General features: G+C 44.9%; 1 protein-coding gene across 1 annotated transcript; it reads right to left on the bottom strand.

Annotated features, from left to right (window-relative positions):
- Positions 1 to 919: 919 nt before the first annotated feature.
- rassf8b (Ras association domain family member 8b) lies at positions 920 to 17,091 on the bottom strand. Its single transcript, XM_084447808.1, has 7 exons — positions 16,888 to 17,091; positions 10,665 to 10,825; positions 8,251 to 8,601; positions 4,703 to 5,130; positions 3,908 to 4,105; positions 2,787 to 2,919; positions 920 to 1,163 (listed from the first exon to the last, which is right to left on the bottom strand). Exons 2-7 carry the CDS (start codon positions 10,774 to 10,776, stop codon positions 1,048 to 1,050), a joined length of 1,338 nt encoding a protein of 445 aa, XP_084303934.1. The 5' UTR covers positions 10,777 to 10,825; positions 16,888 to 17,091; the 3' UTR covers positions 920 to 1,047.
- Between the last annotated feature and the right edge of the window lie 10,633 nt (positions 17,092 to 27,724).

Raw genomic sequence — 27,724 nt, forward strand, 5'->3', positions numbered from 1 at the left:
GTTTAAGGGTGCTGCCACCCGGTGGATAAGATCAGAAAGTACATGGTTGAGAACAGTGAGTAACAAAAAGGTATCACACATCAAGCTACTCTTGTGAGGTGCTGATCACTGGAAGAACTGATCATAAGAAAGAAAAAATAAAGTGTTGCACACTCTGGCTCCATAACGCCGTTGTTTTATTTTGACGTTTCGGCCTTTTGACCTGATTGATTCGGAAGAAGGCCAACAGGCCGAAGCATCCAAATAAAATATCTGCATATGGAGCCAGAGTGTGCGACACTTTTTTTCTTTCTTATGAACAGACTGAGTGAACCCTATAAGGTATCACAACCTGAACAGATACAACAGTCACTTGGCAGCTATACGGGCTGTAAATTACATTCTGATAAAGGTGTATAGTTCTGATCTGGCATATACTGGTACTGCCATGTACCGTAGGAGAACCTGCTCTCAAATGCTCTTATTTACCATCTTAGAACCAGCACCATACTGTTAGGGTGAGGTGGTCAGATGTGCTCTGCTGTACTGGAGGTCTCTTATGAGGTGGGCGTGTTCCATCTGAACCCTGTGTCATTCATTGGTTTACACAGGACAGAACATCACTTAGAAGTGTGTCACTTCTGAAAATTGATCCAATGAGGTTGAAACAAAACCGTATTAGGGTGGGACATGATCTCGTCACTTGACGTCTTCATGTAGGGCCTAGTTCCAGACTGACCGCTTAAGCTATAACCTCCAGATTCCTGCATCACTGTACACATCACCAGATTACAAAGCTAGCTCCGATCAGCTGATTGTGTTTCGTACACTTTGCTCATGATGACACAGTTCTACCACACATTTTGTCAATGGCACAAAGAAGCCGAAACAGGCGTATGACCATAACTTCTGTTGTGGTTTTAGTGAAAACAGAGGGCACACACCCCTGTATTCTGAAACAGCACACCAGTCATGAAGGATGAGGGGACGATTGGCACTATGGGATCCTCCGGGTGAAACTAAGATGAATCGGTAGACGCCGGCGTGATGGCTGGCGAACAGTAGAGGTCAGACGTAGATGCCCTCTGGGTCGAGTCCGGAGGACGCTGCGCCCTGCAGGGCGCGGAGGTCGCTGGGGAGGGGGCGGGCTGAACCCAGCTGTTTCAGTGGACCTGATTGGAGGTCTAGAGAGAGAGGGGGGGGGGTAGACAGGACAGCGTATAAGTCACTTTCAACAACGTTTGAGTGTCCTCTGTTGGGACGCGTGTTCAGAGTTCACAAACAAACAATTGACAAAAGTCCATGTGTTCTGCATCTTTGGACGCAATGATACATTTATTTACCATAACAATATTTACATCATGCTCACCTTAGCAAGATAGGTAAGAGTTCGTCTGGAATCATGATGTTTCCATTCACCAAAAAACATACTGTATAAGTGCGCCAGTCCTGCTGTACTATCACGGTCTAAAACTGTATGCCCTCCTCCATTCACACACTATGGCTCATTACTCTGGAGCTGACTATATACCCAAATGCTCCACCTAGGGTTCAGTTGATGAACTGCATGTACACATCATATTTTAACAATAAGGATAAAATAAAACAATCAAAAGATGACATTATGGCTCCAACACAGTGGTTAATCAATCTGGACCACTCAAGTTCATGCTAAAAAGGTTATGTTATGCGGTACTTGGCTGTTGTACAGTAGTATTACAAAAAGTGTGACATAACCAGCTAAAGCAAAGAAGTTACTTATACAATATCTTATACTGTATATATAGTTTGTAGAGCGGGTCGTTCAATGATCAAAGGGTCAGTGGTTCGAATCCCAGCTCTGACTGTCCACATGTCGAAGTGTCCTTGAGCAAGACACCTAACCCCAAATTGCTCCCAATGAGCAGGTTAGCACCTTGAATGGCAGCTACCGCCATTGGTGTGTGAATGTGTGAATGAGAGGCCATTGTAAAGCTCTTTGAGTGCCGATAAGGTGGAAAAGCGCTATATAAGTGCAGTCCATCTACCATTTACTTTGCCTAGCGTGTGTTAATTCTGTGGCATTCCACAACCAGCACATTCGTGTCAATCAATACCTTGTTCATTTTAATTAAAACTAGTTCTGATATCCATTGGAGTACAATGGACACCAACTAAATACTGTACATCTGCTATCACTCCAGCTTTGCCCATCCAATCAACTTATCTGCTAGTTCTGATACCCGTTGGAGCAATCAGTAATTGGCTATTTAGTCCATTTTAGTCCACGCGCAAGTCCTCCCCACCCCCCAGGACATAGCAGACATGTTGTGTTTGGAAAATCCCGTTTGAATGATACTATAGCTTGGTTTGGCAATTGTTTGCAAGCTAGCCAGCTACTACTATTGGGTGGATAATAGAACACACGAATTTTGGACAAAGCTGCAGCTCCTTGCAGCTGATGAACTGGCAAGATAATTCTATAGTAGGCAGCTGGAAAGCTGGGGGCGGGGTTCTATTCGGAGCAGTATTTCTATTGGCTGATGTATTTTATGTTAAAATTAGCCTAAGCGTAAATTAATAAAAAATCCGGCCCTGTCACGGTCTGTCTGGGACCCCTGCGGATATCGGTGCCAAGTGCTGTCAGGCCGACGGTGTCCGGACAGAGGGACGGACAGACAGACAAGACAGACAGGCCGAGGTAGGCTCATTTATGTGTTAAATATAAATAATATAAATTTATTGGAATAGGTTTGTTATATGCTGTATGTAAGCATATGTATGCAGGTTTGTTATATGTGGCGTATGTAAGTGGGCACATTTCTCACCATTGTTGTTGCTGGCCTCCTCGCAGGCTCGGGCTGGCAGCACGCTGACCTTGGTGCCGGTCTGCTGGATAAACTGTTGGAGGTTCACGTGTCGTAGTTCCTTGGTCAGCTGCTCCAACTCCTGCTCCCTCTCCTGTTCCAGCATGTCAAATAAAGAACAAACGCACATTTTAAATGATCCCCACAGCCTTAAAGAGCGTCCAAGAGGAGGCAATAAAACAGAATTAACTATCACGTTCATCAAAAGAAAAAAGAAATACACACAATTACGGCAAGTGAATCATGTCAATTCACATTTTCCACTGCTTTTAGATGTAAATAACCATACAGGGTGCTCAAAGACCGCGGTGTTTGTTGCAATGAATGGATCGCTAAGATACCGCAGTTCTGGAACTCCAGTTCTGAGGGGGCGGAGACCCATTATGGACGCTTTAGCTCCTGGTCGTATATCCATGTTGCCTAGGCAATGCAGCCTGAGACATTTGCATGTATGCAACTTAGCCAATAGGAGCACAGGTGCCCCTTACATAGGGTCGCGCAGCCCCCCAAAGAGAGATCTTCAGCGAGACAAAGCTATGGGGGGGTTAGCCACTTTGAAGATTCAGATCAGTTTATTGCCCTGTTTACACATACCGGAATTTGTTTAGGTCATTAGTGCAAACACTGAAGGAGACAACATTAGACAGGGTGCAGGACAGGACAGGACAGTGCAGAGACAGTGTCACCGTGAGAGACCATGCCAGTACAAAATAGGCATCTGGGAAGGTGTTATATTGAAGGATTGAAGAGACATATTTAGAATCTTCAGGACGTGACGTGAAACACTGTCGAACGCTCGCTTAAAAATGCTGTAGGTACAGGGTCAGTTCTTGAGGGGGAGGAGTTACACTCCATGACAGTCTGACAGCTCCTGGTTCATGTTCATGGTTAATGGAGGGATGGAAAACATCTAAAGATAGATTTTTAGTAAGGTGCCCCTTTTACTGTAAGTTTGCTCCTTGTTCTGGAGCTGTGTGTGTGTATATTTACACAATATGTAAAAAAAATAATCAGAAATCACATGGACTTTTGTTCAAAGTGTTCTTAAGTCCCTTCTTGTAATGACCCATTACGATTCTCACCTGCAGTCTTTTGATGACCTGCCCTTGAGAGCAGTCCACTGCTCTGTAGCTGCTCTCCAGCTGGGCCGCGAGCTGGGTCTGCAGGTCCAGTTCGGCCCTCACCTCCCCCAGTTTGGCTAGCACCTCCTCCTCGTTAGCCTGCTGGCTAAGCTCCGCCTCCTGCTGCAGATGCTCGAGTTCCAGACCCTCCTCCATGCTCTGGGTTAATCAAACATTACATTTTGCAGGGTCACATCTTTCACAGCACTCTGCTACAGTATGCGATCGCAACGCTAGTTTAAAATAATTCATAATCGCTGATTTGGCTCCTGCTTCAACCGCTAGAGCTGCCATCGGCAATTAGGTGAAATGTGGTCTGCCAAGAACTTATTCCAGCCCCTGAAAGCCTATGATTTAGAAAATAGACCTCGTTCAAATCAAGAAACACTTGGCGCCCGGTGCAAAGACAAAGCTTTACATACAAAATAACAGTTGTCCAAAGATAGCCTAAAATACCCAAAGAGGCAAAGTTATCCACACTATTTCCTTATAATCGAAATTATTTCTATGCACGCCTCCTTTATTCACTCCCACACACATTATTCATCATTTCTACACATTCTCGTACAGCAAGCAAAACCCGGAGACCCTCGAACCCAGTGATTCTAGATAGTGACTTTAAGGTGGGACATTACTCCTAACAAAACTAGTATATCTCTCATTGTCTGACAGCCTATGTCTCCCTGAGATCTCTCAGCCCATTCTCAGTCCTGATCTCGGGGTGGGGTGGGTCGTTACAGGGACTGGCCCACCCACCTGGATGCGGTCCAGGTACTCTCCGAGCTGGGCTTCGCAGTCCTGCACGCGCCCCCTCAGCTGGGCCTGCTGCTCGCGGAGCTGCCTCTCGCCGTCCTGCTCGGCCCGCAGCTCATTCTCCCAGAGCTCCTCCTCCTCCAGCTCCGCCTCCTCCCTCCGCAGCTGCCGCTCCAGGCGCCGGAGCTCCTCCTCCAGGGCTCCTCCTCCTCCTTCGCCGCCGTCTCCTCCGTCCTCGCCGCCGCCTCTCTCCCAGCCCTGCAGCTCGGCCTCGCGGCCCCGGAGCTGGCTCTCCAGGACCTGGAGCCTGTCCTTCTGCAGCTGCACCAGGACGCCAAGCTGACGGGCAGGGCTGGGGGGCGGGGCCGCCGTGATCCCGCCCCTGGCCTGGGTCAGGTTCAGGTTCACAATCCGCTGCTGCTGCTGTTTCGCTGTAAAGGATGGATGGATGGATGGATGGATGGATGGATGGATGGATGGATGGATGGAGAGTGAGTGGGATTATGGATGGATGGATAGATGGTGTAGGATTATGGATGGATGGATGGGGTGTGGTATTATGGATGGATGAGTGGAGGGTGTATAGGATTATGGATAGATGGATGGATGGATGGATAGATGGATGGTGAGAATATGGATGGATGATGGATGGATGGAGGGTGTGGGATTATGGATGGGTGGAGGGTGTATGGGATTATGGATGGAGGGTGTATGGGATTATAGATGGATGGAGAGTGTGTGGGATTATGGATGATCGATGGTGGGGATTATAGATGGATGAATGGCAGAGATATTGTGATTTTCATACAATACAACAATGGTAAAATAGTACATGAATAAAAACACAAAACCATGACAATTTACAAGATGAGACAACATTGTCTAGACCAGCAGTCAGCAGGTGGTCCAACAGCAATATCTTTGGGCCTCCGAAAGCCAGAACTTATATTGAATATAAATTATCAAATAAACAGCTCTGATGAAAAAAAACGATGGGGGAAAAAAGCTTCATTATGAACAAAAACATTTTAAAATGTTTAAGTGCAAATGTTTTTATGTATCATACTGCACAGCTGCAATAATGTTGCTATTATACCCTAATTACTTACAGGAGAGAAAGAAAACATGGAGCTGTTTCTAATATATACAATAAAAGCTTGATGTTACAGAATATATGACAGACATCTCTAATACTTTTACCCATAGTACAAACACAACATGAGGCAATTAGGGCTTTGTGATTTAAAAAAAATATAGCTTTGTTATTTTATTATAATTAATTAAATTATTATTATTATTATTAATTAAATACAGGCTACATTAGTATGGATGAATGAGTTAAAATGTATATCAATTTGCAGTGCATAAACTGTTTTAGTATCATTTAGTGCTATTAAATATAGACTGGCCTGCCTGCCATGAGATGGAAAAAACAAACTCATTTCAGACACTGGCATTCTGTCAAATACACACCAGGCCCCAAACTGTGAGTTTTTAGTACATGAGGCTTTACCAGGGCTGTCCCTTTACTATACCTTCAGAATAGTACATGAGGCTTTACCAGGGCTGTCCCTTTACTATACCTTCAGGATAGTACATGAGGCTTTACCAGGGCTGTCCCTTTACTATACCTTCAGAATAGTACATGAGGCTTTACCAGGGCTGTCCCTTTACTATACCTTCAGAATAGTACATGAGGCTTTACCAGGGCTGTCCCTTTACTATACCTTCAGAATAGTACATGAGGCTTTACCAGGGCTGTCCCTTTACTATACCTTCAGAATAGTACATGAGGCTTTACCAGGGCTGTCCCTTTACTATACCTTCAGAATAGTACATGAGGCTTTACCAGGGCTGTCCCTTTACTATACCTTCAGAATAGTACATGAGGCTTTACCAGGGCTGTCCCTATACTATACCTTCAGAATAGTACATGAGGCTTTACCAGGGCTGTCCCTATACTATACCTTCAGAATAGTACATGAGGCTTTACCAGGGCTGTCCCTTTACTATACCTTCAGAATAGTATATGAGGATTTACCAGGGCTGTCCCTATACTATACCTTCAGAATAGTACATGAGGCTTTACCAGGGCTGTCCCTTTACTATACCTTCAGAATAGTACATGAGGCTTTACCAGGGCTATCCCTATACTATACCTTCAGAATAGTACATGAGGCTTTACCAGGGCTGTCCCTTTACTATACCTTCAGAATAGTACATGAGGCTTTACCAGGGCTGTCCCTTTACTATACCTTCAGAATAGTACATGAGGCTTTACCAGGGCTGTCCCTATACTATACCTTCAGAATAGTACATGAGGCTTTACCAGGGCTGTCCCTTTACTATACCTTCAGAATAGTACATGAGGCTTTACCAGGGCTGTGCCTATACTATACCTTCAGAATAGTACATGAGGCTTTACCAGGGCTGTCCCTTTACTATACCTTCAGAATAGTACATGAGGCTTTACCAGGGCTGTCCCTTTACTATACCTTCAGAATAGTACACGAGGCTTTACCAGGGCTGTCCCTTTACTATACCTTCAGAATAGTACATGAGGCTTTACCAGGGCTGTCCCTTTACTATACCTTCAGAATAGTACATGAGGCTTTACCAGGGCTGTCCCTTTACTATACCTTCAGAATAGTACATGAGGCTTTACCAGGGCTGTGCCTATACTATACCTTCAGAATAGTACATGAGGCTTTACCAGGGCTGTGCCTATACTATACCTTCAGAATAGTACATGAGGCTTTACCAGGGCTGTCCCTATACTATACCTTCAGAATAGTACATGAGGCTTTACCAGGGCTGTCCCTTTACTATACCTTCAGAATAGTACATGAGGCTTTACCAGGGCTGTCCCTATACTATACCTTCAGAATAGTACATGAGGCTTTACCAGGGCTGTCCCTATACTATACCTTCAGAATAGTACATGAGGCTTTACCAGGGCTGTCCCTATACTATACCTTCAGAATAGTACATGAGGCTTTACCAGGGCTGTCCCTATACTATACCTTCAGAATAGTACATGAGGCTTTACCAGGGCTGTCCCTATACTATACCTTCAGAATAGTACATGAGGCTTTACCAGGGCTGTCCCTTTACTATACCTTCAGAATAGTACATGAGGCTTTACCAGGGCTGTCCCTATACTATACCTTCAGAATAGTACATGAGGCTTTACCAGGGCTGTCCCTTTACTATACCTTCAGAATAGTACATGAGGCTTTACCAGGGCTGTCCCTATACTATACCTTCAGAATAGTACATGAGGCTTTACCAGGGCTGTCCCTATACTATACCTTCAGAATAGTACATGAGGCTTTACCAGGGCTGTCCCTATACTATACCTTCAGAATAGTACATGAGGCTTTACCAGGGCTGTCCCTTTACTATACCTTCAGAATAGTACATGAGGCTTTACCAGGGCTGTCCCTATACTATACCTTCAGAATAGTACATGAGGCTTTACCAGGGCTGTCCCTATACTATACCTTCAGAATAGTACATGAGGCTTTACCAGGGCTGTCCCTATCCTATACCTTCAGAATCTCGGCTCTTCCCAAAGATGTCTCGCAGGCCCTTGGCCCCGCCGGAGAAGGTCAGCGACTTGCGTTTGGGTTCCCTTCTCTTCAGGGAGCGATCTGCCCCCGAGGGCCGGAGCTTGGCCCAGGGAGGGAGGCTCTGTCGGTAGAGACCTCGCTCAGGGACGCGGGAGGAGCCGTCAGAGTCGGGCCGTTCGCTGAAGGAGGGCCCGGTGCGCTGCAGGACCAGCTGGACATCGCAGGCGTACTGGCCCCACTTGTTCAGGGACACCACAGGCTTCTCGTTCGGAGCCAAGTGACGTTCTGTCTCCCGCCATTTCTCCAGCAAGGTGTACCTGCCAGTTTGCCCTGGGAAAAAGAGAAAGGAGCTTCTAGTTAACAGAGACTCAGAATACTGTTGCTGCTACTCTGCCTTATACTGACACAACCCAACCTAAAACTAGTTCATTATGAACCTACCAAATGTAGAACACCACTCTGGACATATGTGATTAAACAAACCATACAACCAGAACAAACACCTTCAAATTAATCCCATCTCAGGAAGAGATCACATGCTATATTCTTTAAGATCAGAGGAAAACACAGAAGCACTTGCTCTGTTTTCCTGTAAAAACATTACAAAATATTCTTAACATACCGTTTGCAAACTAAGCCTCAAAATAAGACTGAACATGTGCATTAAAAAACAATCAATAAAATATTTACAGAAACAACTTTTAATTCTAATTCAGGAGCCCTGATTCGTCAGTTTATCTTCCTCTCTGACGAATGGGAACGCCCCCCTGCTGACCATGCCAGATAGAGTCAATCTGGATAGCTGTTGATCACTAGAGATCAAAGGCCCTTTTGTTTGCATTGGAATGTTAGAGAGACTGTTTGGGTTCAGTCGTTAATATTAAGCCTATTTGTTTTGTGAGGCAATGTGATGGATAGCTTTTGATTTACGACATTGCAGGTTTAGGTTTAAGAGAGGTTGCTAGGCAACGGCCACATGTGTGGGAATGAGAAGCCAACAGTGCCAGACAGAGCAGAAAAAGTTCACAGAAGTTTAGAGAACCAAACATTATTCTACAACGCAAATTGTGATTCCTTCTACGTTTTCGTTACTAAGTTACCTTTCTTCATACCAGTGTGCATGAATGACATAAAGTTAGTTCCTTTATTCTATTATTTATACCGGAGATATGCCATGTCATGTTCGTCTTTTAGCTACGGTAACGTTTAGCTACGTTAGCCAATAGCCTATTCATGGGTTTCAAATGTAGTCCTAGACCTGCCATATTGGGGACCAACACAGGTGTTTCAATTGATCTGATTGGCTCTGCTGCATAGAATCCTATGCAGTAGAACTAATTCAATCATTTGAAACACCTGTGTTGGTCCCCTACATGGCAGGTGTAGGACTACATTTAAAACCCATGAATGTTTCGTCTAGCCCTTCTCAGGAACTGTGAGTGCGCTGATGACCTAGCATCTGCTACCACAGTCCTTTCTACCAACATAGGAAATTTTGACTTTTAAATAGTCGCCAAGTTGGCGGCGCTCGGCGCTCATATTTAAAAGTGTCAAATAAACATTTAAAAGCCACTCACCAAAGCAGAAACGCCTATTCTAACATTCTAACTTTAATTATCTGTAAATGGCAGCAAATGTATTGTATGTGTACATTTTGAAATGTCCTTCCATCACATCTAATGAAGGGAAAAGGGCTTGACTACTCTCCCCCCAAAGGTTCTCATCACCTAATTGTAGATTTCTTGCTCAGTAGCGCTATTTTTTCCTGCGGGGGAATACTGTAGGTACAGATATATAAAATGAAGGATAGAATTCAGTCATAGATACATAATTCATGTTTTAAATGGATTTAAAATGTCCTCACATTCCTTCCGCCCTCAGGATCACTTCCAGGGAGCAGAGGTTGGAGTTGTATTTGCAGCTGTGTTTTTACATTTTCAGTAAATTATGTAGAGTATCACAATCTGTATTGTCATGTATCGTATTGCAGTGTATCGTGATAGATTAAGAAACAATCCACGCTTTTTCTGTCACGTTTTTTTCTACCGTATATTTAATTGCATGTCTACATCACGGACACAGACACAGTCATCCATGATCAGATGGGATAAGTAGATGAAGATGATACTGATAGACTGCTAGACTACGGATAGCAAATTGCCAGTTTGGGAACCTTTAAATGTGTAGCTGTGTACCTATAATAGGACTGGAATGACAAACTGATTAGTACTAAGATACTGGAAGGACAAACATTCCACAGAATCCCAGTGTACCTGTTTCACAAATAAACTTTCCATTCTAGAATCGTATTGTGACCCATATATCGTGAGGTCCTTGCCAAAACCCAGCCCTATTGCTCAGGAGGATATTGATCATACCATAGAGGAACTCACCGATGGCCTGGGCCAGAGCGATGACCACTTCCTGGCACGTGGTGAGCTCGGTCACGCCGCACACAACGCGCTGCACGCCGTCCACCCACACTTTCAGCTCCATGGCTCTCATCCAGGGGGCATCATCCCTCTACCACGCCGGCCGGGACCTATCTGACATCCTGTGGAAGAGAGAGAGAGAGAGAGAGGCCCGTTTACATGGAGCGCTATGTTTAAAGAACAAAAATTCAGATGAAATGAGTCACTATCAGTCAGGTATTTCGTAAACTAGTTGCAGGCAAGCTACTATTACTGTAAAAATCACTGTAGGTTCAAAAGTGTACTTTTACATTGTCATTGGCACTACGGACTCATGATCTCCGCTCAGAGCTGCCCTGACAGCTGAAGAACAGCATGTTCTACCCAGAACGTGTTGCCTCGGCTGAGCTGCTCTGGCCTCCAGTGGAAACCTGTTGCTAAACTTAGCTTTCAGCCCGTCTCCTCATAACATGCTACTCCCCATGACCATAGAGGACAGGGAGAGGAAGAGGACACCCCCGCTGTTTACTACTCACACTGTCACTGACAGTTCAATGTGATCAGACCTGTTCACTATTCATATCAGTGACAACTGAATGTGATCAGACGTTTTCGAAGCAAAAGAAGTGTGTATGTATGTATGTATGTATGTATGTATGTATGTATGTATGTATGTAAATGTATTGATTGGTTTTATTGATTGATTGACTGATTGATTTTATTGCCGAAAATAAAATCCAAGGGATAACATAGCAGACTATAAAATCCAAGGGATAACATGCAAAAACACTATCCAACATGGTCCCTGATGTCATAAAAACGGTACAGACAGTAGCACATCCATATATCCACAACAGAAAAGGTGAACTAAGGTTTTGTAGGTCTGCCCTTCGGTCATTCATTATTTTTATACATTTAAAGACAATATAATATGGAATTATAGTACTGACTTTAATAAACAGATCTGTCCCTCTTGTGAGTTTTGGTCTGTAAAACCAAGACAACGGCACAGACTGACAATGTGATGGAAGAGAGCAGGGAGGATCTAAGCGCATGCAGAGGCAGCGTTTGTTCTAACGAGTGGTTCACAAACAAAGAGGGCTGCTGGCTAGCGAGACCACCCACACACAGCACTGGCATGACTGGACACAAACAATCCCTCACCATGGCAACCGTGCCCTGGCTTTGTGCAAGTCCAAACACAGCTGATTGGCTGGATTTGGTCCCTGGGAAAAAGGACCAAACAATTAAGAAACAATATGTGTTTTTTTCTGTCACTTTTTTTGGGTGTTTTGTTCTAAATCTAAGTGGTGGTCGATGACGAGGTATTATAGAGATGATCAGCTCCGCTCGTCAAAGCCACCAGTAGGGGCGCTATCCCTGCCCTCCCCTCCCCCGCCATCGTCTCACTGTAGCCGATGTGTGCTGAGCGGGGGGGAGACTCTGCATGGTGATCATGTGACCCTATTTTTGGTCTGAGTTTTGGACTTCAAGGAGATCTGTGACTGCTGGGCACTCCACTAAATGCAATTTAATACATGTGAAATCATTCGGGAAATTATGAATTTTCAGTCGTGTTCCCCTTAAGCCATAAAACTGTCTGACTGTGCTGCGACTGTGTGGTGCAATGTCAAATGTCTGCTCATTGTAACATGGGCACTATAAAGTTGTATTGTACACTTGAATGCTCTAAATGTCACTGAATAGATTCAGTAACACCTTTTTTATTGAATTGGCAGACATTATCAAAACTGTGCAACCAGCTCTTTGGCTTGCTCTCGAAGCAGTCAATTAGTTTTTGCATTTTTAAATTAAACTTGCATAAGAATAAAGATGGCCTGTCACATTCATCTTATTCTATCTTTGTTACATGCTAGAATCCCTTCCTTCCCTCAGGTGGTGAAAAAAATCATCTTCCACCACATTCCTGCTTAATGAGGACCTCCGAGCTAAGCCACAGTGGGGGAGGGGGGGGCAATAAGCCGTTAACCCTGTAAGACTAAGCACTTAGGCTGACCACCAGAGACTGAGAGACTGGCCACACCGTGCAATCTGTCATGTACCTCTTTAAAGGTCTAAATATGATTTGATCTCCTTAAACTAGTCACCCAACGTATATTATATTACCTCAATCAATTTTCCGAAGCAAAGCTCACGTTAAAAGATATTTTCATTTTCATGTTTTACTTACTTTTCAAAAGTTGAACGTGATGGCTTTCAAACATATTTTTTTATTGTTCCCTCATTGCGCTGACAAATTTGCCCCTTTTAGTTTCAAATAATTTTCAGTAGTTTTTATTTAATATTATTTTCATTTGAATCCGTTGAATTCCTACGCTATGTTCTCTAATCCACCTACACTAGATTCTCTACCCAGCATTCCTAGCAATGGCTACCATGTTAACAGGAAGAAGACAGACTGTTGGCATAGTCTGCACAAAGAGGGTTAAAACGAAAATAATAACTACTGAAAAGTATTTGAAACTAACCAGGGCGAGTTTGTCAGCGCAACGAAGGGGCAATTTAAAAATAGAGCTTGAAGCCATCACGTTCAACTTTTGAAATGTAAGTAAAACGCAAAAAGTTAAAAATAACTTTTAACATGAGCTTGAGTTCTGAAAATGGATTGCGGTAATATGATATACATTGGGTGACTAGTTTTAGGAGATCAAATCATATTTAGACCGGTATGGTCCTTTAAGTTAATTTGGGCTCGCAAGAGCTGTTACAACTGTTTGTACTAAATGTTGAAAATATTAGCTACAGTATGGTGTTGGATCTTTGTGATTAATCAAATAACAAATTTCATTAGAGATCAGAGATGGGAGTTTATGATGAGTATGTTCTGCTCTTTGATTAGTTGTTTTTCCATCCCTGCCCTTCAGCAGCTGTCTAATAAAGGTTTGGGTTTGACCCGTGTGTGGGACTCTCCATCTAGTGAGTTTTCATCTGGGTCAACAGCACAACTGCGTGTTGGACAACTGCTCTGTATCAGGAGTTAAAGGAGTAGTAAAGGGAAAAATCATGTTTAGCCCTGTTTTAAGGTTACTTATGATCATATATAATGGTTCAGATCAAAAAGTTGACAAAACTAGCACTTTTGAGAAAGTCTGATTTGCTCTACCACCGTTTTGGTCATACAATGGATGTGGGTGGGCACCGTGAAAAATCATTCAAAAAATATGCTAAACTCTCAATTTCAAAGACAAGAAACTAACCGAGGTGTTAGTTGGCATTCTGACATATAATTTGCCATAAAGTAAGATTCTAGTTCATCTGGAAAGGCTTTGTTAAATATTTAGCATAGAACTATTAAGTCACAGCACATACACGTGTAAACTTCCGCAAACTAGGTAGCCTAGCAACATAAACAATAACAATAGCTACCGTAAGTAGTTCCGCTTCCTGAATCCCCTCTGCAGATTGATCTACACATCTACAACGGTCGCGTCAATACAAGTCAATGGATTTCATAAAATGATCAATAAAACCCTACAGGATTCATACTTTGCGGCGAATTTGACGTCAGAACACCAACGGACACCAATTACCCCCTCGGTGAGCTTCTTGTCTTTGAAATCGAGAGTTTAACATGTTTTTGAATGATTTTTCAAGGTGCCCACCCAAATCCATTGTATGACCTAAACGGTGGTAGAGCAATTATCAACTTTCTCAAAAGTGCTAGTTTTGTCAATGTTTTGATCTGAACCACCAGTTTCTCTATTCACACAGCACCACTGGAGTCACGACAATTGCTGACATTATACTATACATTTATACAGCAGCACTCTCCTGTATGAACTATAATAAAGGGTTTCTAAAGGACGTGCTGTGGAGAGTATGGACCGGGACAGTATGGACCAACTGTTGGACATAACTGGTTGACCCCAAGCATGTTGCACCGTCTACACACCACCAGCCAGTGCAAAAGCATCAAAGGAGCTACTGTAACGCTAACCCTAAGAACTATACTGGAACAAATATAATCAATAAGTGACCCGCCTCTAACATTAGTAGCCCGTACTGTATTCCCATCTCAGTTCTGTGGTTAGGTGTTACTTAATAGAATAGCGGCGGCACGTAGCTCGGGAGGTAGAGTAGCCGGCTGGGAATCGCAAGGTCACCGGTTCGATCCCAGCACTACGCTGTGTGCCGAAGTGTCCTTGAGCGAGACACAGAACCGGAAAACCGTTTGCATGTGGCACAGTGGTGCAGTATCTAGTACTGTTGGCCTTTCTGTGTGGAGTTTGCATGTTCTCCCTGTCTCCCCGTGTCGCAAGGGTTTCCCCCATAAAGAACCCGATATGAAAAACATGCAGAAGAACAGCTGGCTAATGCTGTCTCTCCCTGGTGAAGACAGACAGACAGGCCTCCTGGCGCGTCCCCTCCACACTGCCTACTGTCTGCTCCCAGCTGCCCTTGGGAAAAGGGCAACGGGATGGGTTAGTAGCACAAGAAGAATTTCATCACTGGACACTCCAGCCATTTTCTTTTGTGTGTGTGTGTTTCAGCATTGCCACCTACACTGTGTGTGTGTCTCACTGTGTGATCAATAAAGAGGTTTGTTTTGTTTGTTTGCCATTGAGAATGTAAAGCTGGGAGGAGATAATAATCTAAATTCTGAGTTTGAGAGATAACAGGCATGTTGATGTGATGACATTTATTTGTTAATGATGACAGGGAGCAGCACCATGTCATTCTGTCAGTGATCGGGGTGTGCATACCATAACTTCAATATTGTCATGGAACTCTGTGTAGTCCATCACATGATGCGACTGACGACGCTTGCGCCTCAGTTAGGTGATCAGGCTGATGGGGAACAGGTGTGAACGCTGCCAGCCAGTGGCTCACGCTCTGACATGGACTCTTCATAAGCAGTAGAGCCGGGAGCGTGGGGCGTGCTGGGCTGGGAGGTTACTGGGGTGTACCCTATATGTCCATTTGGATCTGGCTGTATTTGCTGTAGGCACTCGCGTCTTTTGGTGGGGGGTGTGCCCACGGCTGGTTAGGGCTCTGGGCACCGAAGATAGGTAGCCAGGGGGCAGGGGCATTTAGTGTAGCCAGGGGGGATACATCATAGGAGTGCCTTGTTCTCCCTCGACTAAGTTCGAGGCGCTGTTTTGTCTTGGCCGACCCCGACTGCCGCTGCTGAACCATGGCCAACCAGAACGGACCTCGCCACGATCCGCAGCCAGGTCGAGCCGAACGTACCCCAGCGAAGGCGTTCAACTTTCCCTCCGAGGGGAGGGTGTCGACACTCGTCGGAGGGAAGTGTTGTTTTAATCCTGATATTTCATTGTCTTGTCTTTGTATTAGATGTTATTACACAAGTATAGCAATCTGGTCTTCCGTGCCCAGGAGAGGGGGTAGCCTGTCGGGTTGCGGGGGTGGTATCTTACCGGGGTCCATAAGTGTGTGTGCGCACCTATGCCAGTGGGCCTTTATTTTAGGGAGTTCTTCCCCCTTGTTGTTTTGCTGTGGGTGTTGAACCAGTGAGGTTGTGTCTTGCAGTGGGTGTTGGAACTAAGGATGGGACGGTTACCGGTGTCACGGTGAACCGCGGTGAAAACAGTACAACTGGTTACATTTTCATTTATCAAGAAACCTGTATAAAAACAATAATTAAAAAAAAGATAACCGTGCATTCACTGAAAAAATACTAAATGCTGTTTGGACGATTCAGCTTACTTTTAGTAAATCTAATTGGAGAATTAGCACCAGACATGTTTGTAAAGGTCCAAATATCGCGATGTATTGCTTTAATTTAATTTATAACAGCTATCGGGGTTCCGCTTCGCGTCGTGCCTATCAACGCCCCCTAGCTGTTATAACATCATTATAACACACGGTCTCTCATGGTTTATTGCTTAATTATGACACATTACCGTTACCTTTTTAATTTAAAGTTTTGATGCGGCATATAGCTTTATATGTAGATAACGTAAAGGAATGCCTACCTCCTTTTGGTAAGTTATTTATCTTTATACATGGGGAGAGACCAGTTTATCAATAGCCTACACGTGGGGAAAAGGGCTGAAGAAAAAAAAACTGGACGTAAACACAAACACCCTAACATTGGGCAGTAGCCTAAGCAATAAAGGCTCCACACATTATCTGACACAGTAAAGTTGTTTGTGTCCTCATGCCATCTACCGTTAGCCGATGACGGAAGCACCTTTAGCGAAATGATTGCAGAATCCCATACCTGTGTCCAGCCGCAAACCTCGGCTACAAATGCATCTGAAACTCCCGTCTTCTTTCCAGTCGTCCCGTTAAAAATTGCTCGGAAATCTCTGTGCCATAAAATACACTAATTTTAGACACTTGTTCTCCGCATGTTATTCTCATTGAGTAGCCGACTTATTCGCACAAATAACAACAGCGATTAAATGAGGATTCTTCATCAAAGTTTAGCCTATTATCACTTGTTTAGGCTCACTGTGCGTAGTTAAAGGACATGATATTTGTTGCTGCCTCGTCCCCGTAGGATGATCTAGCCTGTAATTTACATTGTAACGGAACTGGGACACCGCAAGGCATTGTGGACCAGTTAAAGCTGCATTGCCCTTTCCTAATTGGCGGTCCCATGTATGCGGTCCCATGTATGCGGTCCCATGTATGCAGTCCCATGCATGCGGTACATTCTCAGGTATTACATGACTGACGTACTGTACACGACATCTAGTGCATGAGTTTGACCTTTTTTTTCCTCGATAGTCACCAATTGTAGCATGAGTAACAGAGGTTGACAGACTTTTAACAACAACAAAAAGCAGAATCATAAAGAGCACGTTATGAAAGACTAATGTAGACCTAGAGAGAGTTTTCAGACTATTTTTACTGTAGCCTACTACTGTAAATAGTGATCATATACGGATTCTGCCTTTTTACTGCCCTTATTGTGCCTTACTGTGCTACATGTCGGGGGCCTATGTGCTTATGTGTCGTCTGTATAGCTGCAACAAAGAAATAGTCTCTTGTGTATTTTTGCTGTATTTGTAAATGTGTTTTGAATGAGTAAAAAAGAGAGCAATATAATTGAAAGTAGCTAAAAATAAAGAATTACTGATAACACAACTGGCTTTTCAATTAAGTTGATCACCTACAAACTATTGCAATAATATTAGCTTACATGTGACAGTAGGCCTACGTTTTGGAGAATAATACATTGTATTGAATGCTTTGGATTGGAGTGTCTTTACTGAAGAATAAATCTGGGATTTTCTATTGGTGTGTATTTCTTTAGTACCACAAGCTGCCACACGGCAGCCACACCCACCCCCCAAAACAAACACCTGTAGGATGGATAGTGAACAGAGAGCATTCAGGGTAAGCCACCATGAGGTGTCTTCATGTCAGATACACTCGTGAGGTTGACATGCTAGCAGCCGTTTCACCACAGTTCATCTGGCGTCTACTGTACACTCACACTGAGTGGCAAAGGTTAAGGTCATGTTGTCACACTGTTCACTTAAAGGCTGTGTGTAAAACTAAATCAAGACCTGTCTAATTTCTCACATGCAAAAAGTCCAGTCAGGAATGTTTCATCTTGAAATTATACTGTCAATGTGGATACGTCGTCTTGGTTTATTTTGAGTTGATTCCATTCAGTTTCAATGTTCATCTTCAGCATGACAGCATACAGTTCACAATGGTTGAGAAACATTCTCATTCAACTGTAATGTAATGTAGTAGCATGGCAGGATGACAGCTGCATGTGGAGCTGATCAGGCAATATCCACTCTACTCTGTCCTCGTTTCCACCACATGTCTAGGAATATATACCTAACTGGATAGATGCTCTTATAATTAAAATCAATCCCTATATGTATGTAAGATAAGAACCCAGATAGCAAGCGGATCTGGGCCATATACAGGCCAGATCTGGCCCTTGTGGCTTAGTTCCGGCTCATATATGGCCAAGAATTATTACACATCCGCTTGCTATCTGGGAATGGTGGTGAATAAGGAAGAAAGAAGATTTGGTCTTTGGAGATTAACTGTTTTCCAAACCAACTACAGATAAATTATATTAAAACATGATTCTGTTGTTGTGTAATGTTGTGACCTTTAACTGACTCTGCAATGTGTCTGTCTGCAATGTCTCCCAAGACCTGGTGCCTCCCCAGCAGGCAACGGCAAAGAACAGTGCGCTGGCTACCACAGACTGGTAGAGCATCCGCAGCAGCCTGCTACACACATCAAAGGACCCGAGTCTCTTGAGGAAGAACGGTCTGCTCTTTCATCTTTTTCTTCACAAAACGTTATTAGTTATTAATGTCATCTGAGAAAGGTCCCCAAGGACCCCAATACTTTGGTATTTTAAAAAAGCACAAATTTAAACAGAAACAGAAAACAATGATATGAAGTCATTAGGAACAAATGGATTGACAAAGTCATGAAAAATAGAAATAAAAGATAGAATAAAGCATCTGTGATAATGTTTTATCATTATTGGACGGTACATAGCTCTGGAGGTGAAGTGTCCGGCTGGGGATCGCAAGGTCCCTGGTTCGATTCCAGCTCCCAGCATTGTGTCGAAGGTTCCTTGAGTAAGACAATGAACCCCAAAATTGCTCACGTGCGGCATGGTGGCACATACTGCAGTACCTAGTACTGTCGCCTCACAGCATGAAGGTCTCCAGGCCTTTCTGTGCAGAGTTTGCAAGGGTTTCCTCCCATAAAACCCAATACAAAAAATATGCAGAAGAACAGATGCTCTTCAGTCCGGTCCCTGACCAGGACCTGGACTGAACACTTGGACTTGGACCTGGGCGTGGCCCACGCACACAGCCACTGCTCCTGCATGTCGTGTGTGTGTGTGTGTGTGTGTGTGTGTGTGTGTATGTGTTTCGGTGTCCACGCCTCCCTACACCGTGTGCTGTGTTTGCACGTTATGAGAAATAAAGATTTTCTTCTTCTTCTTCAGTTATGAGGGTTAAATTACTTTAAGACAGTAGGTAGGATGAGGTTTAAAGTAAGACAGTCGGTAGGATGAGGTTTAAAATAAGACGGTCAGTAGGATGAGGTTTAAATTAAGACAGTCGGTAGGATGAGGTTTAAATTAAGACAGTCGGTAGGATGTGGTTTAAATTAAGACAGGATAATTATTCCTGTGAGCCGGTATTTCCTACACCTTTCGCAAAACAATACAGTCACGGACACATTAAAGGATTCAAGTATGTCTATCCTTTCTTTAGCTTTGTTTCAGGTTTCATCTGCTTAGAGACAATGCAGTTCAGAAGGGAGGGAATTTAATTCAGTAGGGCAACCAAGTCCTGTCAATGAGCCCTGACCATATTGTTCTGGCTGTAGCCTAATGCCTGTCCTCATGAAGTGGATGTGGTGAGAGGATGAAAATCTGTTGAACAGATGTTTGCAGGATTAAGCTGTGTGTGTCTAAATAACATTACATTTGAGACGTAGTATATTGCTCTACACACCACAGATTACTTCTAAGTCCCTGCTCAATTACCATGTTCATTTCAAGACACAAGTCTACACGCAATGATGTAATTATCCTACAAAGTGCAGCGTCAGATGTTTCTTTGGGAGATTAAACTTGGATTGGGATTAGCCTACAATGTTCCAGACACAGAGTGGTGTGGTGTAGCTGGGAAGTGATGTTTACAAAAGAATCACAAGAGGGCGGTGTTGTTCAATGCTAAATCAAACGTCATTCTGGTGGCCAGATGTTGGGTCAATGTTGCTCAGCTCTTCATTGATATAAACGCCATATTATTTGAAAATAGTTGAGGAATGCTTTGTTGAGATTAAACAGTCTGCTCCTCATTCCAGTTCATAGGCTGGTGATGCTTGTGAGGTTTTCTGTCTTGACCTGGTTAGTGGATGATTTTATTATAAGCCTGCCTATTAGTGCTATGCTTGTATGGACTGAATTGTTAATTGTTTGTTTTTCATATAGTGTAGGCATTGAAGGAGTTGCAACATGTAAAGGATATTGCATAGACCCAAAATGAATAAATGTTAATTGAAGCAATTATACATGAGATTTGTCATACTGTATTATTTAAGATGGGCCTAAATAATATACCCTACATTACAGATGATCAGTGTTGTTGTTTTTTTTAAAGCACGATTACAGCCAAGTTAGAAAGATAGCAAGGTAGATGGAGCGTGGGGGGTTTGATCAGTGAGGAGGAGCATCTTTCATTCTCATGTGTGGGTTCAGGCCTGGTGTGGTGGTGGGGGTTCAGGCCTGGTGTGGTGGTGGGGGTTCAGGCCTGTTGTGGTGGTGGGGGTTCAGGCCTGGTGTGGTGGTGGGGGTTCAGGCCTGGTGTGGTGGTGTGGGTTCAGGCCTGGTGTGGTGGTGGGGGTTCAGGCCTGGTGTGGTGGTGGGGGTTCAGGCCTGGTGTGATGGTGGGGGTTCAGGCCTGGTGTGATGGTGGGGGTTCAGGCCTGGTGTGATGGTGGGGGTTCAGGCCTGGTGTGGTGGTGGGGGTTCAGGCCTGGTGTGGTGGTGGGGGTTCAGGCCTGGTGTGGTGGTGGGGGTTCAGGCCTGGTGTGGTGGTGGGGGTTCAGGCCTGGTGTGGTGGTGGGGGTTCAGGCCTGGTGTGGTGGTGGGGGTTCAGGCCTGGTGTGGTGGTGGGGTTTCAGGCCTGGTGTGGTGGTGGGGGTTCAGGCCTGGTGTGGTGGTGGGGGTTCAGGCCTGGTGTGGTTGTGGGGGTAGGGCAGCCTCTCTGTGCCCACAGGCCACCATCAGCACTGAGAGAAAAGAAAGGTTGTACAACTTCCCCCACCATAGACAGACAAAAATGGTTAAATCCACTTAAAATTCCAGTGTGGTTAGTGTCCTTGTGGAGGACACTGGATTCTTTGGTGGTGACAGCAAGCCTTTGAAGTAAGTGCCTTTGGTTTCTTGAGAAACTGCAGCCCGAGTATGGTTAAGGAAGCCATCCAACGCAAGCGAAGAAAATAGCCCAAAATCTAATTTCAGTCAAGCCCCATTTAATTATCTAGATACTTACTTTTATTTTGATTGTATTCGATTATTTCCTCTAAAAGGATATATTAGCCTACATCACACTTAAATTACTATGATGGTTGAGGTTTCATTATGTTTATAGGACTATATTCAGAGAAAAAAAACTATACAAATAATAAAAGAAAATACACACCTTATCTTCAGTATCATGATCCAAGGGTATTTCATTTGTTTTCATCAACAACCATTTAACAGATGAAATACATTCTACTTTCTTTTGTTTATTTTCTATTCAAGAGGGGTCTCCCTTTTTTTTTCAGATCCTGAATGTGTAGACGTCTTCGTGTCATAAAGGAACGCCTGAACCTACTGTGATCTGAATCACCGGGACGTCTGGATCGATAGGCCTCTATTACAGCCTGCTCTGACTTACACACATAGAATAAGCAAGGGATAACATATGGCCATCCGGTGATTATCGAAAAAGCAGTGCCCGACAGTAGCCTATGTTCAGAATCCCGAGGTGAAGCCGAGGTTTTGTGACGCACTGAAGGGCTCTTCCTTTTCAATAATGACAGGCTCGCCACACGTTATCCCGCTTCTACTTAACAACATTAATACTAACTAGAAAGTACATTTCCTGGAGAAAATGTGAGGTGGGCTAGCTGCTGCTGCTGTATGTAACAGCTACTGCTAGTACTACTGCAGACCCGGCAATCTCCATGCACCCACCGGCGAAGACCGTGTGTCTCTAGCCCACTCAGGGGCTGAACTGTGGGGTCCATGGCGTGGACAGTGGCGTGGTGGTGAGACTCCGCCCCCTCAGGTCAGAGCCGGTTGGGGACAGTGTACCCCTCTCCAGGCCACCTACCCGCCCCCACTGGTGAAGACCATGTGTTTCTAGCCCACTCAGGGGCTTAGTTGTGGGTTCCGTGGTGTGGATAGTGGTGTGGTGGGGAGACTCCGCCCCTTCAGGTCAGAACCGGTCGTGAACAGTGTACCCCTCTCCGAACCAACCACCTGCCCCCACCGTGTGTCTCTAGCCCACTCAAGCCCTGAGTTGTGTGGTCCGTGGCGTGGCGGCGAGACTCCGCCCCCTCAGGTCATAGCCCATCGTGGACTGTTGTTGTGTTCAGTGTGTTGGTGTGTTCAGTGTTTTGGTGTGTTCAATGTGTTCAGAGTATTGGTGTGTTCAGTGTGTTGGTGTTCTCAGTGTGTTGGTGTGTTCAGTGTATTGGTGTGTTCAGTGTTTTGATGTTCTCAGTGTGTTGCTGTGTTCAGTGTGTTGGTTTTCTACGTGTGTTGGTGTGTTCAGTGTGTTGGTGTGTTCAGTGTGTTTGTGTCTTGTGACGTGCTGGCGAGACTCCGTCCCCTCATTATTGCAATCCCCAGCACACACTACACAAGGTCAGGTTCACAGTTCAATGTGTACCTTTAAGATACCTTCCAGCTCTCTCCTGTGAACTGTCACCATAGCAACCACAGCGCAGCAGCACAGCTCTACAGCACCAAAGCACAGAACACACAGAATTCACTGACTCACTCGCCATACGTTTCAATGGGGAGCGCAGTTGCCGAACAAATCGTCACACAGCGAAAACTATAAGTCACACTATAAGTTTAGATACTTACATTGTACGAATCAGCACAGTTGTGTGAACATTTTGATATATAATATGTGTATGAGCTGTTAAAACTGTAGGCATAGCGACAGTAGTTACTTATGGGGACTAATATAGTAGTTACTGAGGAACCAATGATTAGTTAATGAGTAGTTTCTGATGGGGACTACTATGATGGGCTACTACTGAACAGACTGGGGACTACTATAGTAGTTACCGAGGAACCAGTGATAATGTAAAGAGTAGTTACTGAATATCTGATTAGTTAATGAGTAGTTACTGATGAGGATTACTATGATGGGTTACTAGAGAACAGACTGGGGACTACTATGATAGTTAGGGACCGGGGACAACTATAGAAGCTGAGGAACCCAATGATTAGGTAATGAGTAGTTCATGATATATTTACCAGGTAGTCATTCATTACCTAATAATTTCTTATTCTTTAGTGTACCTTATTGTAAAGTCAGACAGCATACAGAATAGTTAATAGCTAGTCCTCATTATCTAACCATTAACTAATCATTAGTTACTCTTTTGCGTACCTGGTGGTTTTTGATAGTGATTTTAAATTTGATAAACCGATCAGTGCTGTAGTTAAAACAAGCTTTTTTCAACTGCGTCTCCTAACTAAGACCAAGCCTTATCTCTGCTACAGACCTAGAGAGCGTGAGCCATGCCTTCATCACCACTAGACTTGACTACTGTGACGCCCCATATGTTGGCATGGACCAGTCTTCCCGCAGCCGCCTACAGCTTGTCCAGAATGCTGCCGCTTGCCTCCTTACAGGCAAGAAAAAGCGAGACCACATCATCTGGCCCCTCTGTATCTCTCTGAGCTCCTGCACCGCCACACCCCAAATAGAACCTTAAGGTCTGCCGACCAATTGCTGCTGGAGGTGCCAAAAACCAGATTAAAGTCTAGAGGTGACAGGGCTTTTGCGGCGGCCGCCCCGAGGCTCTGGAATAGCCTGCCCCTTTATATCAGATCCTCCCAGACTCTTGATATTTTTAAATCCTCCCTGAAAACCCACTTCTTCTCCCTGGCGTTTCACTCAGTCTGAGCACAAGCCGAGTCTATGTTTCATGCTTGCATTGTCTGTTGAAATTCCCTGTTTTTACTTAATACCCACCTCTGTACAGCACTTTGGTTGACTGCTGTCATTTTAAATGTGCTTTATAAATAAAGTTTGCCTTACCTTGCTCTATCAGGCTGTTTGATTGTCATACTCTACAGGGGCAGTGTTTGCCTGGATGGCTATAGAAACACATTTAGGGGGAATATCATTTCAAGAAGCAAATAGACGAGGTCCACTTGACTGAGCGCTGAATGTTGGGTGAATAGGGAGACGCGGCCCCTTTAAGCCCAGCCCTGGACGACGTGGATCGGAGTGGCCCTGAGACTGGGCTGCATCGTATCAGGGCTGCTCTCTGCCCTCTGCTCTGTCGGGCTGGGCCTCTGCTCTCTCCTGCTCTCCGCTGAAACCCAAGAGCGCTTTCATGTTGCTCTTTCATAAGTCGCTTATCCCTCCCCTTCTCCCTTTTTTTATTTCCTTTTTAATTTACCCGGCCTTTATCTTTGGGCATATTTTCCGCTGTGTGTGATGGCACAGCGGGGTTCCCCTCTGATGTTGGTTGGCAGCGTTTCGTCGGGTACCGTGGGAGGTTTTTGGGTTCTCTGATGTTGGCTTGGCACGTTCTAGACATAGGGGCTCTTCTGAGGGCTGCGAGGGGTGCATGTGTTTGTGTGTGTTTCGGAGTGGGGAGTGCGTGTCGACTGATCCAGAGACATTGTAGATGGAACACCCCCCCCCCCACAACACACACACACACACAAACATTTCCTACAATGCAGTGCACCTCTCCAAAGTGCTCTATTTCTCCGACACCTAACCATTGCAGAGGTCATTAGCAGCGATAAAAACCCAGCCACACGCACGCACCCATAAACACATCCATCGCTCGTTCACAGGTTATTAACTACAGGAGACCGGGATAGATTCATTTTCTCCAAAACCCCTAATATGACTCTATTTTATGTTGTATTGTTCCAAAACACAGCATGAGGAAAAGGTGTTTTTGCTAGCTAAGCCTTTGAAAGAGCCATCAGACTCTCTGGTCTTCCAGACGAACAGTGCTTCCAGAGGCCAGACTCTCCGCAGTCAGCAAACATAAAGGCCTCAGTGTGTCATCGTATTTTCCTTCCCTGTAGCAGTAGGAGTTAATACCTTGTCCCCGGTCCCACCTCCACCTACTATACCCTCTCCTGTCCGCTCGGCTCCACATCCATCACCCCTGCCAGGGCCGCTGTATTTTTCCGCAACATAATAATCATGTGCTGTGCGGCGCGGGTCGGGGGCATCCGTGTTCTTAGACGGAAACGACCCGCTCTACCGCTGTGACCTTTGATGTCGTGACTCGGTGCCTCCGGGGATCCACAACCCCCCCCCCCCCACCGCCATGACCACGTGTGTGATGTAACACCGGGGATCAGGCAGTCCTGGGCACGATCAGCCTGCAGGCCTTTGTTGGCAGCGGTGGGGGAGATTAGTCAAGCCGGTACGGTCCAGGGCCCGGCCCTCCTTCCCTCCCTCCTCCTAGGGCTGGCTCCGGTGCCCCCCCCCCCCCCTCCACCCAGCCTGACCCAGCTCAGCTCGCCACCCCTTTGATTACAGGACCAGAAACGTTGTTGCAGTAGTGGATTACTCCTACAGTACTACCCTGCAGTCCTGCAAGAGCCACGAGACAGAGCAGCAGAGACAGAGCAGCAGAGACAGAGCACCAGAGACAGCGTACCAGATATAGAGCACCAGAGACAGCGTACCAGATATAGAGCACCAGAGACAGAGCACCAGAGACAGAGCCCCAGAGACAGAGTACCAGATATAGAGCACCAGAGACAGAGCACCAGAGACAGAGTACCAGATATAGAGCACCAGAGACAGAGCACCAGAGACAGAGCACCAGAGACAGAGTACCAGATATAGAGCACCAGAGACAGAGCCCCAGAGACAGAGTACCAGATATAGAGCACCAGAGACAGAGCACCAGAGACAGAGCACCAGAGACAGAGCACCAGATATAGAGCACCAGAGACAGAGCCCCAGAGACAGAGTACCAGATATAGAGCACCAGAGACAGAGCACCAGAGACAGAGTACCAGAGACAGAGCACCAGAGACAGAGCACCAGAGACAGGGCACCAGAGACAGAGCACCAGAGACAGAGCACCAGAGACAGAGCACCAGAGACAGAGTACCAGTATCACAGAGAAGGCAGAATGAAAACACGCCAGGCCCCTGGCACTCGGATTGGCTAATGGATTTTTAAATGGCAGGCAGCTTGCCTTATTCATGAAGCGCTTAGGGAAACCACACAACCACAAAGTGATGATAGCCCCTTTGTAATGCCCTCTAGAAAAGTCGGTAATGCACAGCCATCAAGCAAGATAATTAACATTCCGATATATTTCTTTAGGTTAGTGTTGTTTGCCTGTCTAGATCTACATTTTTGGGGTTCTTTTTAAGGTATAAACAAAACCGCATCTCTTTCTAATCACACAGGGAATCAGACACAAAGGAGCCTGCAGTAATTAGGGCCCGAGCACTGGCGGTGAGAGGTCCTATTGAAATTGTAAGGATTATTATTCTCCTTCTCCTACCTTCTTCTTCTTCTCCCCAAACAAATGCGTTTTTGGCGGCCTAAACATCCATGAAAACGCTTGAAACTTGGCAGATAAGTCAGTCCCGGTAGAAAAAATTATATTTCATGGGTGACGGAAATGGGCGTGGCAAAATGGCTCAAGAGCGTCCCCTGGAAAGTTTAAAATGGCGAGCCCCACCTTCCAGTTTTTCGTAGGCAACCGAAAGTTGATCCACACACAAAGTCTCTTGGAGCCATACCCTAAGTCCAACAGGAAGTCCGCCATTTTGCTCGTTTTTGACATGTCCATCACTCCTACAGATTTCATAAGATCGACTTCACACTCGGTCTGCTTCATCTGAAGACCTTTCTGATTAAAAGTTATCAAAACATTTTTTATGTTTATTAAACACCCTTGCCGTGGCGCCGTGGCGAATTCTGACGTTTCACCATAAAACAGGAAGTCCTCATAACTCCTACATACGTTATCCGATTTGCACAAAATTGCTGACGCTTCATGAAGGTCGCATTCTGAACACATCTATGCGTTGGTATTGAGTCACACTTACAGCGCCACCTACTGGTGAAACAGGAAGTACTCATAACTCATACATACGTTATCCGATTTACTCCAAATTGCTCATGCTTGATGAAGGTCGCATCTTGAACACATCTGTAAGTCAGTATTGCATCATACCTACAGCGCCACCTACTGGTGTAACAGGAAGTCCGCATAACACCTACATACGTTATCCCATTTACTCCAAATTGCTCAGGGTTGATGAAGGTCGCATCCTGAACACATGTGTGTGTCAGCATTGAGTCATACTTATA

The sequence above is a fragment of the Borostomias antarcticus genome, assembly GCF_949987555.1.
Source record: "Borostomias antarcticus genome assembly, chromosome: 13".
In the NCBI taxonomy this organism is placed as follows: domain Eukaryota; kingdom Metazoa; phylum Chordata; class Actinopteri; order Stomiiformes; family Stomiidae; genus Borostomias; species Borostomias antarcticus.

Bases quoted from the DNA above. Each gene is read 5' to 3' on its own strand.
- rassf8b (XM_084447808.1), bottom strand. From the start codon at position 10,776: ATGAGAGCCATGGAGCTGAAAGTGTGGGTGGACGGCGTGCAGCGCGTT. The intron at 2,920-3,907 runs GTGAGAATCGTA...ATGCTGGAACAG, and splicing joins AGGTCATCAAAAGACTGCAG to GAGAGGGAGCAGGAGTTGGA. The intron at 1,164-2,786 runs GTGAGAAATGTG...CTCTCTCTCTAG, and splicing joins GGAGGCCAGCAACAACAATG to ACCTCCAATCAGGTCCACTG.